Below are 17,545 nucleotides of genomic sequence, written 5' to 3' on the forward strand. Positions count from 1 at the left end.
TGATCATATGCAACAATTAGGCATCCAAATGAACACGTTATTTTGAAACAGAAAAGCTATTGAAAAGTTTGATGATGATGATGTTTTAATGGCAGGTTTGGCTCTGATCCCAGCCGGTATTTGGTGCGAAAAAGCGTGTCATTCGTTTTATCCAACAGAACTGGGCAATCCAACGGCTTTCAGTCCATTTATGTTTGTGACAATGTCAAACACAGCAAAATAGAGTGATAAGATATGGTGCAAGCACGCAGCAGGTCAAGCCAAAAGCATAGAAACAGCTCTGTCAAATAAGTTTACATAGACCATTTGAACCTATCCACAATAGTGTATTAGATGATGAAAAATAATAATAAACAACAAAACTTCTCTTGTAGTTTATTCACATAAATGTGAGGGGAAATGAATAGTAATTTTAATAGCTATATACGTTTTATATAGAAAATTGGCATTTTATTAAGACACTGGGACCTTAAAAATGGACAAAGCCAAGTTTACATTTTTTGGTTCATTGTGTCGACATAGATATCAACAAATCTTTAGACGGGTTTTTTTTATTTCGTTTTTGTGTAAACTTGATAGGACAGACATTTTTGGGACTAAAAACTTTAATCAGATTTAATGAGCGTTCACATAGCTGCGTCAAAGCGTCCAGTTTACATTAAAATTATTAGATATCAACAAATCCTTCAGAATGTTATGTAAAAGTAAGAAAGATGCAAAGTTGCAAAAGATAAAAAATCAGTAAATATAGGGTTAGGGTTAGGGACTAACTTTAATCTAGATTTTTACTCAACATACAAGATAAGCAAAAACACACACAGCCAGAAATGAAAAAAATACTTTTTGTTTTTATTCAGTTTGATTTTCTGTCTTCTGAAATCTATTTTAGTCAAGGGGAAGAAAGCACTTTCTCTGGTCAAAAGATGTTAATGTCAAAATGTAGACTGTATTGGAAAGCCCTGATGCTGCATTGTCTCTATATTTCTTAACACCTCTACTGTGAGAACTCTGTGCTAGAACCAAGGATGGGCTTTTCCATCCTGCAGGCCTCTGCAGGTGCCTCTGTGAGAGAAGAGGTAGTAGTAGTAGCAAGAATAATAGTTGTGTGAGGAATAGTAGAAAAGGAGAAATATTTCTAAAAGTAGTAACAGAAATAGTGAGTAGGTGGAGCTGTAGTGGAGTGGTCAGTCCAGACTGGTGCAGGGGGCAGGGGTCACGGCTTGAGCAAGAATGATTCACTCTGTGCAAGACAATGAACTTGGCAAATTGGACTGGTCCCCACACACACAAAGTCCATGCAGATTTCAGTGTCTGTTGATGAGTGACATAGACAGACACACAGACACAGACAGACACACACACAGAGACAGACAGACAGACAGACATACACACACACACACCCCTTTTCCCCTTGACCATAAGATAATTAAAAAAATTAAAAGGAACCTCTTTTAATTTCTGTCTCATTGTGTTTTTACTTATTTATATAGTATAGGGAAAAAGTAAATTGTGTTCAGTTTTAAAATCAATTGATTTACTTGAACACAAAAATAATTGCCTGGTATTTCACTTATGTTTTCTGTATATTGCTTATTAATGGTTTTTCAATACTAAATTCTGAAAAGAAAATCCAAATATCGGTACCCATAAATACTCTGACCATATAAGTGCTACAGAAAGGGAGAGCAAACCGACCCACCTAACCCTAACCCTAACCCTAACCCTTTGTTTGGAAAAATGCCTTTAGTGTCTAACCTTAAAGTCAAGTGCTGTATTTGCAGTCATTAACATAAAATACAGTACAAAACATATATAGTTCTAAGTGACTGAAGTCTACTCTTTCTGAAAAGTGGTATGATCATACCAAGGCTCTTAACATTAGGCATTTATTCAGTTATTCTCTGGCTTACTGTGGTGGTGGTGATGAGCTACTCGCTCTAGCATAGATATGGCTTGTATTCTCTACACCACGGGTTTCCTACTGTTAATTGCCGTCTGAAATAATTTCAACATTTATAATTAGGTTTAACTTGTGTTAATTTGTGTTTATTTCAGTGTAATATTGTGTTATTTTACCTATTTTCATAAAAATATACTGGTTCCAATAAAAATATATTAATACATTGTCATCATTTTTAAATTACATCTTCTAAGTCATCTCGCGACCCCCGGGGGATCCCGACTCCAGCTTTGAGAACCACTGCTATACACAAAGTATCAAACAAATACGTCTAAAATCTTTAAAAATGGTAAGATGGGTGAAGTGTCTAACCAGTGGATTCAAGTGGGCGTTCCATTGCCGATAAGTTATCTTCAAACCAAGATTTAGGGCTTGTTGATTATCTTGTCAATCCATCGCAGAAACTTACTCACTCGAGTATATACCCCAGGAAACGCAGGATTCCCACAGCCATGGCCCCAGGAGATGACTCCAGTGAGAACCCAGCGCCCTCTCTCGTCCTGACAAACCAGTGGCCCCCCACTGTCCCCCTGACAACTGTCCACACGCTGATGTTCAGACAGGCTGCCTGCACACATCATCCGGCTCGTGAAGCGGGCCCCATACCGCTTCTTGCACTTCCAAGAGGGAAGCAGAGGAACCAAGGCCTGCTTCAGAGTCCGGGAGTACTCAGAGTCTGTGGGGGTCACAAGAAAAAGGTCAATATAAAATGTTAACATTTGTAAAGATTTTTACTGTTCTCGAATTGATATTTCTATGGTTTGTTGTTCTAAAGAGTTTTTTAGCCTGAAGGCTTTATTAGTCAGGAAAGGTGAGCGTGAAATGGGGGGTGAGAGAGAAGGGAGGACATGCAGTAAACTGTCGGGATTCTAACTCTCGATACTGCGGCTGGCTGCACTTGGAGCCTGGCCTGCACTTGGAGCCTGGCCTGCACTTGGAGCCTGGCCTGCACTTGGAGCCTGGCCTGCACTTGGAGCCTGGCCTGCACTTGGAGCCTGGCCTGCACTTGGAGCCTGGCCTGCACTTGGAGCCTGGCCTGCACTTGGAGCCTGGCCTGCACTTGGAGCCTGGCCTGCACTTGGAGCCTGGCCTGCACTTGGAGCCTGGTCTGCACTTGGAGCCTGGCCTGCCCTTGGAGCCTGGCATATGTGTGCTGATGCCTTAACCACTCGACCACCGGGCAGCACTGGTTTGTTGTTCTATACAGAATTTTTAAGAACCTTAAAGCGTATAACCGTCCAGTGATAGGATAGATATTCATATCAAAAAACAAAGCTTGTCAAATGTGACAACCTTTATGACCTTTATTTGTACCGCAATGGGGAAATTCCATTGTTGCAACACAGATTAGGCTCAGAAGTATAATAATAACAGATAACTTAGAAATAACTCTAATTTAATAATTTTAAAATAAATAATAATTTTAATAATAATAAAACTCTTATTACAGCTTATGCAAACCCTCTCCTTCACACAGCGATCAGACTCTTAAAAGCTATTAACTAACAAGCTCATGACTACTATTGTAATATAATTAAGACAATTTGACAAGCACCATGTTACTGTTTGACCCACATTATAGTATTTAATGCTTTTTCCCCCCCCAGATACCTGAATTTGTGAGTCTGATTCTACATTTGCGGTCTTTGAAAACATTTATTCCTACAACTACGGTATAATTTTATTCTACATCTTCCAAATATGCAGGACTGTAGCCATGGGCATGCTATTAGTTAACAGAAAAAGTGTCTACAGTATACTACAGAGCCCAGCACAATACACAATACACAACAAACATGTACATGTTTTGGGACAAAGGTTCTCTTCTCCAGCAAAGGGTTACTGCTAAACTTGTGGTTTGTTTAGATGCAATTAATGTCCCTCAATCATATAGGCAATTGCAAACAACAACATAATGTTTCATCTAAGAGCAGAAACAGCTTTAACTTAATTAATTATTACACATGCAGTCAAGTAAAGCTTTACCTGTGAATCCCCAGCCAGTGATGACACAGGAGACAGATCTCTTGTTCCACTTAGGACTAGATTCTAGCAAACACACAGGACTGGTGTGAGGGTTGAACGCCACACAGCTCCCTTCCATGCCTTTGAGCCGCACAAGAGCAATGTCATAGTCCCAGGCCTGGCTGTTGTATTTTTTGTGGATGACAATGCGCTCAGGGCTCAGGGTGCGTTCAAAGTCATCTTGTTCCTGAGTGTGATAGTCGCCAAGGCGTAACAAATACCGGCTGGGATCAGAGCCAAACCTGCCATTAAAACATCATCATCATCAAACTTTTCATTAGAGTCCAGTAGGGTAGCCGAGTAAAAAGACACACAATAATTAGAACAACTTTATGTATCAGAAGTCTTGAGTGTGCTGACTACAAAGATCCAAGTCACTCTACTGTGCAAAGAGCCTCCAATGTGCAGTGACTCAATTTTAACAATAAGGATATTTCTGAAACCCTGAACAACCTTTACAAACTATTCAAAACCTCACTAGGTAAGATTTCAGCCAAAAACAGACATAAATGCATTGTGTCATTACAGATTTTTTTTATTGCAGTCATAATAACATTGCACTTTTGCAATGAGGGGGCTTGACGCTCCACAGAGCTGACTTGTAACTTTTCTGAAGGAGGGTTTGCTACCTGCTTGTCCCTATGGAGATGTTCTTACTTTTCTTCCAACTTTCCAAAGACGTAAAGCTATGGAACCTTCCAAGATCACTCAATACAAAAAAACTGTTATTTTACTTCAAGTGTCAGACAGTGGCATAACTATAACGTGTAACCAGAAAAGAAAAATGTCTGCATAGTGAAATTAGATTTATTTTGTGCATCACAAAAGTGAACTCCATCAGACATAAATATGATGTGTGTAATGCTTCCCATGTGAGGTGTGCACAGATATGTGTTGTGTTACCTCTTGAAGCAGTGGGCAGCAGAAAGGACCCAGCATGAGTTAATGAGGGAGGCTCCACACAGAGGATGGTTCCCTTTGGACTGGGACCTGAGCCACAGAGAAACCTGCCATGGCCATTCGCCCCTGCAAAAAACACAGTTTAATACACTTGGATAATAACAGTAACAATAACAGTAACAATAACACCTTTAGGTTCAAGTTTAAATAATGTACACAATGTCACAATACTAAAAAAACTAAAAAAATTACCCCAAATATAATAACAAACCTCTACTTTTATTTACACAATGTACTTTCAGGAAAGTTCGAATCCTTTCCTATTTTGTATTTTTTGTAACGCTTGTTCAAAGGAGTCAGTTTCAATTCTAGTTTTGGTATCACTTGGTAATTGGGTATCAAAATGTCATACCATATCATACCCTCGCAAATATATTTGTCCATATTCAAGTGACCCCATAAACAGTGCTGTACATGATCCTATGGAGGCATTTTCAAGAGTTTGAAACAAATCAAATGAACAACTGAATTTTGAAGGACTCTTTGTGAATCACTTAAAGCTCTTAAAGCGTTGAATTAAATGTATTAATGGAAAGCCTTTGTAGCATCCCTCAAGCATCTCTCAAGGAGGACCAAATTAAAAGAAACATGAAATCCTAAATTAGCTTTTATAAGCTTATCCAGAGATGTATTTAGAATTGATTTAGGCATTGTACTGATGCTTAAAAGGGTTTTGACCTACCCGCTATCGCCGCCAACAGCTCAGTGCTTACTTGGGATTATTTTTAAAATTCAGACTCGGGGTCTTACATGTAGGGTTAAAAAAATAAAAAGAAAATGAACACATGTATTATGTGCTTTTTGTAAAGTTGAAATGTCACTATGAAGAGGCAGCGCTTCCCAGATTTGCAGTGCAGGAAGTCTCTGGATTTACAGGACAGATTCAGTACGTCAAAATGGAGAGTCAAAATGCATATCTTGGGACCAATTATGTTAAATCATTATACAAATAATATATATTTAATGTTTCTCAACAATTAAAACTAATTTACTGACAACACTAACATTTTCTAGTAGTTTAGATTATAAAGAGATTATTGACACTGTGAATATGGAACTAAATCAATATTTTATGTGGATGGATAATTACAAATAATTATTAGAAGGTGTTGACAATGTAATTTAGAACAACACTACAGCACTATGTCAGTATTTGGTGTGACTTGTTTTGTCTCATGCTGTGCAAAACATCTCTATTCCATGGGTGTCCCTTAGACTGGCCACAATAAAAGGACAATTTCAGTTTTAGCACACAGCACAATACCACAGATGTCGCAGGTTTTGAGGGAGCGTGCAGTCGGCATGCAGACTGGAGGAATGTCCACCAGAGCTGTTGCCCCTATATTGAATGTTAATTTCTCTACCATCAGCCGCCTCTAAAGGCTTTTCCCAACTGCAAACCACATGTAACCACACCAGGCCAGGACCTGCACGTCCAGCATGTTCATCTCCAAGATTGTCTGAGACCAGCCACCTAGACAACTGCTGCAACAATCAGTGCGCACACAAGTATTTCTGCACTAACTGTCGAAAATAGTTTCTAGGAAGCTCCTGTGAGGTTGGGCCGTGGAAATTTGCACATGGACTTGAGAGTAACGTCTTCTAGGACCTGACAACCTACCAGAAGACCTGATCTGACTTCACTCTTGCACCGGAGCGGACCACAGTGCGTTGGCCTGTCCTCACATGTCCCGGACCACCATGCCTAAAATTGAGGACAAGGGGTTTGCACTTAACTGTGCATGTGATACAGTCCTCATTGTCCTGGACCTGTTTATGCACAACTAGTCAGGGGGCGCGAGACAGGGACACACACTGTGATCAGCTACAGAGCCAAGTGAAGTCTAATCAAGTTCTCTCATGTTGTGAAGTCAAAGTTTTTGAGTGGATGTCTCTGCCACTGATGCCACTGTCTGTGGAGCACATCTCTGCTTTTAAACTTGTCTTGTGTCTTGACTTGTGCTCTAAGAACAGAGATCGAGCAATGTGTCTACGTTTAAGGAGCAAATTCTGCTCGGTCTCCATGGGCAACAGCAGAGCCATGGGAGCAGATGATCCAGTGCACACCCTCAGACCTCTTCATCTGTCCATGGCGATAATCAGCAGCAGTCCCGGATGCCAGGACTTTGAGCTCGGGGAACACACATATGAGCTGCAGCATGTTATTGCACTCAAGCCCCACTGTTGGTACAGCCCAGAACCAACTTTGCGTTGTGCAAAATGAATTAATCAAAATTTATTTCTGAGTATGCACTCCAAACCTTTTTCGAATCGTGCATTTTTAATTAAAAAAATAATAATTGAAAAAAAAATATATATATAGTTAAATTTTTTGTTTTTTCCTTTCATGAACAAAAATGAGAAATCAATTTTTTTCCTTTTTTGTTTTAAACTTAAAATTGAAAATAAAATGAACGAAGGATTTTCTTTTCAGACACTGAAATCTGCATGGACTTTGTGTGTGTGAGGACCAGTCCAATTTTCAAGTTCATTGTCTTGCACTGAGTGAATCATTCTTGCTCAAGCTGTGACCCCTGCCCCCTGCACCAGTCTGGACAGACCACTCCACTACAGCTTCACCTACTAACTGTTCCTGTTACTACTTTTAGAAAGATTTCTCCCCATTCTACTATTTTTCCCACAACTATTATTCCTTCAACTAATGTTCTTGCTACAACTACCTCTTCTCAGTCTTACAGCGGCACCTGCAGAGGCCTGCAGGATAGAAAAGGGCCTGGCACAGACTTATTAAAGAGGCGTTCAGAAATATAGAGACAATGCAGCATGTCTTTTCAATTGCAACCTAATAACACCTAATAAACTGTTAACTATAATGATACTGTGACTCATACCCATTATTTGTTAACCATGAATTTCTTTACACATTCGTATAAGCCATCAATAAAACTGAATTTAATATTTGTTTTCTGTACTAAATAGAACTGAATTTATTGTTGTGTTTCTCTACTAAGTTGAATGAAGCTTTAAAAAAGCATTTTATTTGGATCCATGACTTAATTTAAGACACGGGTAGGTGGGATTCAATAAAAGTTTTTCTTCTCATTCCTTTGAGTTCAAAAAATAAACAAAATTCATATTAAAACTGCATATACGTTGGTAGTTAGTTGCTCTTACCTGAGAGACTTGGCACCCCCAATAATACGCCGCAGGCGGCGTTTCTTGCTCAGACTAAGACCACACATGTGCTGTGGCATGTTACTGTCTTGCAATGGCTCCAGAGTGTATTCGCAGATAACCCCAGCATCCTCACTGTGGCGACAGTTGTGGCCCCAATGGTCAGACTGACACTGGCCCAGCGACATCTCCACCCCTGAGCATCGAACATTGTCCAAATGGATGAGACCCTGGCCTGGTCCGAAGTACGCCATGGACCTAGCCTTAGCAGTACCCCTGGAGAAGGAAAATGTTTTCAGGTATAACATATATATAATAAGTATAATATATAATATATATAATAAGACAATTATATTAGCAGGGTTAGGAGGTAGAGACAGTCAGTAAACAGTGATGATAAAGTAAAGTTAATGTGACATTGATAGCCAGAAAAACTTGATATTTAAATTGAGGTTTACTTTCTGGACTTCTAAAGGGCTTCTAACGGGCTAAACTTGATGGAGAGAAACAACAAGGCCAGTTACATCACCTAGATTGGTGCTACCGGGGCCCCACCCTGGAGCCAGGCCTGGGATGGGAGCGATGTTGGGCCGGTGCAGAGATCTGGGTGTGACCCGATCTCCAAACACAGAGACTGGCTCTAGGGACATGGAACGTCACCTCGCTAGGGAGGAAGGAGCCTGAGCTTGTCGAGCGGGAGGGAGGTCGAGCGTTACCAGCTAGATATAGTTGGCATCATCGCCACACACAGTTCGGGCTCTGGAACCACCTGCTCGAGAGGGGCTGGACGCTACACTTCTCTGGCGTTGCCAACGGGGACAGGCGGCGGGCTGGAATGGGTTTGTTTATAGCCCCACAGCTCATCCGCCAGGTGTTGGAGTTCACCCCTGTCCCCACGCCTTCAGGTTGGGGACAGGTCTCTCATTGTTGTGTCGGTCTACGGGCCGAACAGGAGGGGGCGGAAGAAGATTAATGAATGGATTTACTTTTTGCAGTATAGACTGAACTGAAATGCCTTATTTTTACTTCTAAAAGATTTTTTTCGTTTTTGGTTCTTACTAAAATACACAATTTCATCAAGAAATGAATGCTCCTTGACTAAACCAATGTGATCTATATTAGTAGCTTTTGGATCTTTCATCATACTCACTTAAATCCCAGCTCTCTGCATACTACAGCAGCATTGATGTCGTCCCATCCATCGTCACATACAGTGCCCCACTGACCATTCTTAAACACCTCCACTCTGCCCTCCTTTGGGCTCTCCCCAGCTACAAGTCGAACAACAGGGCCTACAAGAAGGTGGAAAATCATTATGAATTCAAGAGTAAATATCAGCGCGTCAGTTTTATGCAAATTTGGAACCTGGACGGGCCTCTATTCTGAAAGTTAATTGCAGTATTTTCCAGACTATAAGTTGCACCAGCCAAGAAAAAAACATATATAATTCGCACTGGGGTATGAAATGCGGTTGCAAGTGTGAAAATAACAAATAATATCACATATAAGTCGCTCCAGAGTATAAGTATAAGTCGCACCCTGGCCAAAACTATGAAAAAAGCTTATAGTCCGGAACATACAGTATATAATGATCACCTGCATTTTAATTTATATTTATTGTGATTTTAATGCATATGTTCCTATTTTGTAAAGCACTTAGAATTACTTACTGTGTACGAATTTTGCTCTTACTTTACCTTAGACACCAAATACATAACATGTTTGACTGTTAAAAGGCTGTGTGCCTCTCTTTTGTACATACTAGCCAGGGAGGACCTGCGGGTTGCAGGGGGACTCCTACGGGTGCCAATAGGCCTTTGACAACGCACTGCAACGTCTTCACTGTGGGTGCAGTCATGCTTGCCCAGGGCTGAGTGGGAGCATGCCAACAGACTGTGCTCTGTGCCTTTACACTGCACCTCGTCCAGCAGGATCAACCCACGACCCTCTTCATATGATCCCTCTGGTGGACCGTCCCCCTTTCCACTGGTAATAACAGAACAATGTAGGTTGGTAATCCACAGATCTGTTACGTATAGCCACATATTTAATGCAGAAACCCACCAAATCCAGCCAATTATTCCTGAATGTACAGACAGAATCTGGTGAGAAACTAGCATGCCCCTTGTTTTGTGTAACAACTGACCTGATGCCCAGCTGTCTACACACCACCTGTGCATTCAGTTCTGTCCAGTTATCATCACACACTGTTCCCCAATTTCCCCCTGAGTAGATCTCTACACGACCCTCCCATGGTCCATCTGCCCCCACGAGACGAACAGCACCATCTGCAGGAATACAAATGTTATTGTTCAGGGAATGTAAAAACGTATATTTTTTTAACATCCAAAATGTTAATTTTATGACATTTCATTCAGGCAACATTGAAACAGACAGTATTAAGCGCAAAATAATACATTTAAAGGAATAATAGAGGATTTTTCGCCTTTGTTTATTAACGCATTATTGCATTGCATCGCATCTCTCGTCTCCGCAGATTTCCGTCTCTTTTGAGCTCGAACACAGTCTTCCTGTGCCGTCCTTCAGCCTGTACACTGAAGGATCTCGCTAAACACACACCGGCATATCTACCACGCATGCGCAGCCAGGGAAACGTGCTGCTATGCTGGGAACGAGCCAGAATGAGGCTGCAGGTGAGCAGTAGGACACAAGGGATGATTGATATGAGGGAGGGCTTATCGGTTGTCCACGCCTCGAGGAAATGAGACTCAGATTTGGCGCCAAAAAATCCTCCATAATTCCTTTAAACCCAGGAGCTTGCCTTTCAATAATATTGCAAGGGGTGCTTTATTTTATTTGTCTTTGCTTGATCCTGTTGCCAAAGTAGTCATAAGACATGAGGGATTACATCATTTACAGCATTAATGTACCTGTGTAGGGGTTACAGGATACTCCGGCATCTTGTGTGTTCTCACAGTTGTGTGGCCCCCACCTGCTCTGAGGACACTGCTCCAGAGCAAACTCATTCCCAGTGCAGTGAACACCAACGAGGTAAACTGGACCAGCGCCCTGGCCAAAATGGGCTCCTGTCCAAGCTTTTGCCACACCCCTTGCCCCCAGGAAAGACAGAGAAGTTGCCATCATCAATGTCACACCCTGACACACAATATACCGTTTTTTTTTACTCCACTTAAAGCTCTTACCCAATACCCAACTGTCTGCACACCACCTCAGCATCGCTGTCATCCCACTCATCACCACAGACTGTGCCCCAAATCCCGTCATGGTACACCTCCACGCGACCAAGGAAATGTTCCTGTCCACCCACTAGTCTCACAGGAAGGCTACCTGAGAGATACACCAGTACAATCCACAAGCACAGACAGAGAAGCTCACTTCAGTGTCTGATATTATAGAACAAAGAACAGCACACAAAAATATGCAATATTTTTGTTTCAAGTGGCCACGAGTGTGGGAATTGAAGAGTAATCCAAATTAGCCTGACTTTCTCCATGTATTCCATACAAAGCTGGATTAGGACAGTGTAGTGTGAAAATGGGGATGAGAGAAGGAAGGACATACAATAAATTGCTGGAGATGGAGACAGACTCACAATGCTATGGCTAGCAGCTAATGTGGCCTCGCATGCATACTATACAGAGAGATACAAGAGTATTTTTCTTCGCATGGAATACAATAAGAAAGCATTTTTTTATGAGGAGCATTATGTTAATTGGCATTGATCTGTGTTTGACAAGTGGCACACAGATCCCATTAGTGCTGTGTTACAAATGAAAAGAAGTTCTGTTACCTTCAGGCTCAACACAAGTCATCCTTGCATAGTTGCCATGGTTACAGTCGCCTGAGACAAACTTCTGACTCTGACATTCCAGCAAGGATTTCTCATTACCATGGCAACCCAGACGCTCATAGTGAATGATGGAGCTCAGGCCAAAAAAGGAGTGAAATAAGGCCATTCCAAACTCACTATAAAGGAAAGTTACATATATCAAAATGATCAATTTGTGGGCATATAGGAAGAGATTTGGTCCAAAAAATACAACGCAGCAGTCCAGTCAAATGTTCCTACACTACTGTCTCATTCACACATACCCCTATGTGTCTGCTTGGAATGCTGTTAACTTCAAATATGATACTGGGAAGTATTGTTTTTCAGAAGTTATGCTTCTCACCTGAGCCTCAGCTGTCTGCAGACCACACTAGCATCACGATCAGACCAGTGTGTGTCACACACTGCCCCCCACTGGCCACTGATGTAGACCTCCAGACGCCCACTGTTATTGGAGGGACCTCCCACAAGCCGGGCTGCTCCTGGCACAGGCAAAAAACAGAGGCAGATTTCAGATTATACTGAACACAGCATACATGTGTTCAGTCAGCCCATTGTATCATTATTATAAGTAGGTTCACCATAGTTGCAGTCGCAGTGTGCCCAGCTGATGGCACCAGACTTCTGGCGGTAAAAGCACCAGGGTTGCTGCTCACTGTCTGGATTCCTGCAGTATGAATGCTCTCCCAGGCCTCCCTCTGGATACAACTGCATGTAATCGGGAAAGTCTGTCCACCGGAGGCAGGGCAAGCCAGCCTCTGTTACTGACATGGACCCAGTGTAGTGGCCCTGAGGACTGAGGCTGCCTGAGCATGACTGCACATCTGCAAAAACACCATGTAAATCAGGCATGAAGCAGACAGCAAACATCAAATGACCTCTGTTCCCCTGAAACTTTTCATATATATATATATATATATATATATACACATTTATTTTTTAAGTTGAAATCACTCAATAGAGGCTATATTAAATTCACATACTCCTAACCCAGTCATGTTATTTTTTTTTAAACTAAACCATAAGTCAGCATACATTAAATGCTCAAACCATGGTTTTATTGATCTAAGAATGGTTACGAACATCCGATCCTTTAGGGATCCCTGCTTCAGACGATTCATCATTCAAATCCCCAGTCCCACAAATGTCTATGTTTATATTTAAGGTGCCAATATTAGTAACATTTACTTATATGACAGATTAGGATGATTCTTAATATATTCATACCTGCCCAGTGCACTGTGTTCTGGTGGCCAATGCTCTCCTCCTGAGAAGAAAATACAGACATGTCAGACACTAAAATATTTTGTCTCCAGGCTCAAAGTGTAGACAAAAATGCATAATTGAACCAGGACGGAAAGTTCCACCCAAATTAAATAATACTAATAGGTTTTTATCAGTAGACCTAAGAGTCAAACAATTATGAGTCAATACGGATCTTAAAAGGTCCAAAACCGTGGTTAAAGTCCAATCAAACAAAGTGCCTGTCTAAGTGAAACCAAACAATGAAATAAGCTGTGGCACAGGCGAGGTGGCTCAGGATGAAGATGCATCTTCCATGTTGTGTCTAACTGAGTCTGACAGATACTGATCTACAGATGATACTTCAAATAATATCAGATTTTTCAACACCTCATATTTGAATGAATATGAATGTCACAAAATATCAGTCCATCCAATTTTGTCACATTTTCATTGCAGTCAAAATATGTTCTATTGTATTAAACATAAAGTCAAGTAAACATATAGTCAAGTACACTATATGTTTAACTGACATCAGGTCTTTGGTAATAATTTTAACGTTAAAAAAATAATAATTCAATGTAGAATTTTCCAATTGAAGTGTGTAGTATAAGGTTGAGAGAACCCCATTGTCATTCTATGAGAAGGCTGTATTGTGGGGATTAATATTGCTCAATTAATCTAAGTCTACTTAAATGCACCTAAAATAAAGAGTGTACTGTATACAAATTGAAAACAATAAAATGTTAAATGTATTCTGACCATACTCTGGTGTTGCTCATCCGTAGGCAAATATTTTCACTTGGGATATTGTGGCTAATCCCCACTTCCCACAGAAATGACATTATGTTCCACTTCCACATTACTGGCATGTTGTCGTTTGGAGTGAGGAGGGAAAAAAGTATCTTCTTGGTAAGCAGATTTGTGTAATGAAGGAAATAAAGAAGGAAAAGCTAGAACACAACTTGAGGAAGCGTTTGCTGTGGTTCAGAGAAGAAGCACTATTAGAAGGTAGAAGCAAGCAACCTTTCAGGAGTCTGCCAGGACCATGGGCCAGGACGGGTCTAAATCTGGAGCAGTGGCACATGACAGAAGCGGTCTTGCCAGGACGAAAGGCTGTACTGGAAGCGCTTACCTCCGCGCGCGCGCTCACGAGCAACAGGAGACAGCACCAGCCGGGCGCACGGATCCACATGAACACGGTTTGGCTCCGCTCCATTGCGCCGTGGGGACCATTTCATCTGAGTTCTAGCGTCGTCCAGCAGCCATGTCCCCCACCAAAGCTCCACTACTGCACGCGCGAGGTCCGCTGAGGAGCTAAAATAAAAAATGACGCGCCGCTGGTGAGAATCCCTCCCGCCCTCCGCAGCCGTACGCGCCCGTACGCCTCATTTACCCAGTGCCAGCGGGACGAACTTTTACCTGCTTATGTCAAGAGATAAACAGGCTTGTTCGAGTGTTGAAATTAACGTTTTTAAATAGCTTCTTTTTTTTTTAAAGAAAGAAAAAAAAATAATAATAATCTACTACGATTTATGAGAATTTGCCCTTCAAGAGCATGATCAAAGGATCAGGAAACATCTCTGCAATCAGGGACACTTTCATCTGACAATTAGCCAGATCAGACCTGGACAACCTACTACAGATTTCAGTGAAACATGAATCCAGTGTAGGCCCCGTTTCCAAATAGGCTCAGTGCATTTGTTGTGGTAACTCCAAAATAAATCCATATCAACACCAATCAAACTGATTTTAGGAAGAATTTGTTAAACTTAAATAAACATTTAATGAGACATTTGGTAGTCCACGACGGCATTTACACTTTCTTAATGTTTTTTTCGTACTCAAAATGATGCCATTATTGCTTGATTCAAGACAAATCCAGAAGTCACTGTAAGAACGATGCCATGAGCCTGGATGCATTGGGCTGCTCTAGACGCTGGGGAGGAAACGAATCCAGGAGGGAAATGTTTGGGTTAATGATGGATGCACAAATAGTAGCTCAGTGCAAACACTAAACTACTTCCTGTGGCCTAGACAAAACATGAAAGCACCTCTGCACGGAAATGTCATTAAGACCATGTCAACACATCAGCAAGACAAGCTGTAAATGGCTTTATTTAGATCCATCACAGAAAGGAACCGCACCACAACCACAGAGACTGAAGGAAAATATTCTGTTGAGGCGAGTAGGAAAAAGTTTATTAACCTTAAGTTAAAGAAAATAGGTTATATTCAGATTTGCTAATAAAACAAATAGAAACAAATAAAATGTCATACACTTTTTGACTTAATTTTAAATTCTTCAATATTCAACCAGTGTTTCCAGTGCCAACTGTTGCTGACCAGTCAAATGGGTTTCTCTCTCTCTCTCTTTTATTCAAGAGCATTGAAGATAAATGGCAAACAGACAAAGGTTGGGCCACAGCCTGTTTCCAAGTCCATGTTGTGCTGTTGATGTAATAAATGCAATACGTAAGCTCTTAAAGGTCAAATCTCAGTTCTGATGTTGGGAAATCTCTTGAGTAGTGTCGTGGCTTGTTTAGGGTGCAGACGTCCTGTGTCCTGACCAGCCCCAACAGCCTCATTTCTCATAGCAGCCTAAAACAACACAAAGATAATTAGTATTAATCAACTATGTAATTGATTTATTTGTTTGTATTTTATCCTTTTTATTTTTTTTACATAGTGTCAAGTACCTCCAAATAGTAAAATTAGGAACCATCACAAAATGTCAGTAATTGCTTGAGAGTGTACATAATGGGTTTTCACATTCACATTACTTATTTTAATATCTATTGCAAATAAAAATCATAGTTTAACCCTAATGAAGTGGAAGTTTAAGAAGAAAAGCTGAAAAAAGCTGCAGACATGAAGCTGTGCTGCATTCTAAAACATGTTGATGACACAGGTAAGGGATTCAACTCAAACAGAGCAGAATTCCCATCAAAAATGCGAGACAAATATGAGGTGCAAGCTATTTTAACATCAACTAAATCAATCTGAACTATTTTGTAAATTAAGCCACCACACTATGGAATTACCTCTACTTTATGTTAGCTGCAGTTAACAATGTCTTTTTTTAAAGTAATGTAAAGAGTCATATAACCTGTCATGCACTTTGAATCACAATCGCCCCGAACTTGTGGTCATTTTGCTCAGTACTAACAGGAACCATGGATCGTCTCCAGCGGAAACACAAACTCTGCGTACTCTGTAGCAAATCTCTTGCACTTCTCTGATGAGCCATTCACAAACAAATACAATGTAATACTCGTTTCACTGTGAGAAGGCCGTGGTAGGGGCTGACCTGGGCTTCGCGCACACAGGAGTAGAAGTTCTGCATCTCACTGGAGCACAAATCCTCCACGAAATTGTTCTGCTTCCAACAGGCCATCATCAGCGACATCTCTGTGATACACGTGGCCTCTGAAGGACAAAGGTTTGTAAATAATGGGTTGTCATAATGATGTCATAGTATTCTGTGAACACGGGCCTGATAAGAAAATATATGTACAGGAGGAGCAACGTAATTCTACACAGTTCAAGTTTAGATGTGGTTTGGTCGTAGTCTATCTTTATCCATTATGAGTGTGGCGATGAATGACAATAGCCATTACCTATATACCTATTGTCATAAATCAATAATTTTCTATAATAATTGGAAAGTGATTGAAAACATTGTTGCAATTCAAACCATGACTTAATTAAGTGACTTGTTGTGTTACCTCCTTTGTGAAGCTTGCGGTTGGCCACGGTATCTTTCAGGCTGAGAGGCCTGTTGGGTCGGAGCACGGGTTTGCCGTTTTCTCTGCTCAACAAACGGCTTACTTTTTCCTGTATTCGGACAGACGGGTTCGCCATATTAAAGTGACAAGTACACAACACGCCCAAAGGTCAAAGCAGACCTCTGCATACGGCGGCGTCTAATAATAATAATATTCCGAGCCTCAAGCACAAAATACTCTCGTCCTTCAGGGTAGCGCCATGTTGTACCGTAAAGCGAAATTCATTGTCGCAAAAAGCGTGCAAATCAGCTGGGTTTCAGATGACGTCACAATATTCTTCTTCTTTTTCTTAGTTTCCAGCAGACCAGACGCCTAGCGGAGTACTGCTGCCCCCCTCCAAATATCAGGTACTGCACGTCATAACTAAATTACAATTTAAGGTGAAGTCCTGTGGAAACAATAAAGCCCAAAACTGAGGTAGCCATTTCTCTTTGATATTTACCTGGATTCAGTAAAACTCTCAAGAAAGTTCCCAGGAGCCCAATGCCGAATGCTTCTATAAATAGCGTTTTCCTGTCCTCAGTACACTCCCTGCACTCCAATAACACAACTGTTTTGATTTTATTGCACTGGGCTCTCAGGCCCAGTGCTTCCCTATTTGAGCCAAGGTGTCCAAGGCTCAAT

The 17,545-nt window shown here is 41.1% G+C and overlaps 2 protein-coding genes across 2 annotated transcripts; both read right to left on the reverse strand.

Annotated features, from left to right (window-relative positions):
- Positions 1-442: 442 nt before the first annotated feature.
- Positions 443-14,427, reverse strand: LOC140351118 (neurotrypsin). The gene is made up of 14 exons (XM_072436815.1): positions 14,269-14,427; positions 13,119-13,158; positions 12,473-12,715; positions 12,235-12,373; positions 11,853-12,028; positions 11,245-11,389; positions 10,972-11,150; positions 10,227-10,368; positions 9,843-10,066; positions 9,231-9,372; positions 8,081-8,356; positions 4,889-5,011; positions 3,947-4,227; positions 443-2,636 (listed from the first exon to the last, which is right to left on the reverse strand). Exons 1-14 carry the CDS (start codon positions 14,350-14,352, stop codon positions 2,326-2,328), a joined length of 2,505 nt encoding a protein of 834 aa, XP_072292916.1. The 5' UTR covers positions 14,353-14,427; the 3' UTR covers positions 443-2,325.
- Positions 14,428-15,257: 830 nt separating this feature from the next.
- chchd1 (coiled-coil-helix-coiled-coil-helix domain containing 1) lies at positions 15,258-17,155 on the reverse strand. Its single transcript, XM_072436794.1, has 3 exons — positions 16,862-17,155; positions 16,444-16,562; positions 15,258-15,734 (listed from the first exon to the last, which is right to left on the reverse strand). The coding sequence occupies exons 1-3, from the start codon at positions 16,995-16,997 to the stop codon at positions 15,624-15,626; spliced, it is 366 nt and encodes a 121-aa protein (XP_072292895.1). The 5' UTR covers positions 16,998-17,155; the 3' UTR covers positions 15,258-15,623.
- Between the last annotated feature and the right edge of the window lie 390 nt (positions 17,156-17,545).

Source organism: Eucyclogobius newberryi, unplaced genomic scaffold, assembly GCF_026437365.1.
Source record: "Eucyclogobius newberryi isolate DKJ021-1_F unplaced genomic scaffold, fEucNew1.0.hap1 SCAF_8, whole genome shotgun sequence".
Classification (NCBI taxonomy): Eukaryota; Metazoa; Chordata; class Actinopteri; order Gobiiformes; family Gobiidae; genus Eucyclogobius; species Eucyclogobius newberryi.

Excerpts from the sequence above, each read along its gene's own strand:
- LOC140351118 (XM_072436815.1), bottom strand. The coding sequence starts at position 14,352 with ATGGAGCGGAGCCAAACCGTGTTCATGTGGATCCGTGCGCCCGGCTGG. Across the intron at positions 12,029-12,234 it reads TGCAGACAGCTGAGGCTCAG|TGAGTTTGGAATGGCCTTAT; the intron begins GTGAGAAGCATA and ends TTTCCTTTATAG. Across the intron at positions 8,357-9,230 it reads TGCAGAGAGCTGGGATTTAA|GGGTACTGCTAAGGCTAGGT; the intron begins GTGAGTATGATG and ends TTCCTTCTCCAG.
- chchd1 (XM_072436794.1), bottom strand. The coding sequence starts at position 16,997 with ATGGCGAACCCGTCTGTCCGAATACAGGAAAAAGTAAGCCGTTTGTTG. Across the intron at positions 16,563-16,861 it reads CCGCAAGCTTCACAAAGGAG|AGGCCACGTGTATCACAGAG; the intron begins GTAACACAACAA and ends TTTGTCCTTCAG. Across the intron at positions 15,735-16,443 it reads CCTGTGTGCGCGAAGCCCAG|GCTGCTATGAGAAATGAGGC; the intron begins GTCAGCCCCTAC and ends GTGTTGTTTTAG.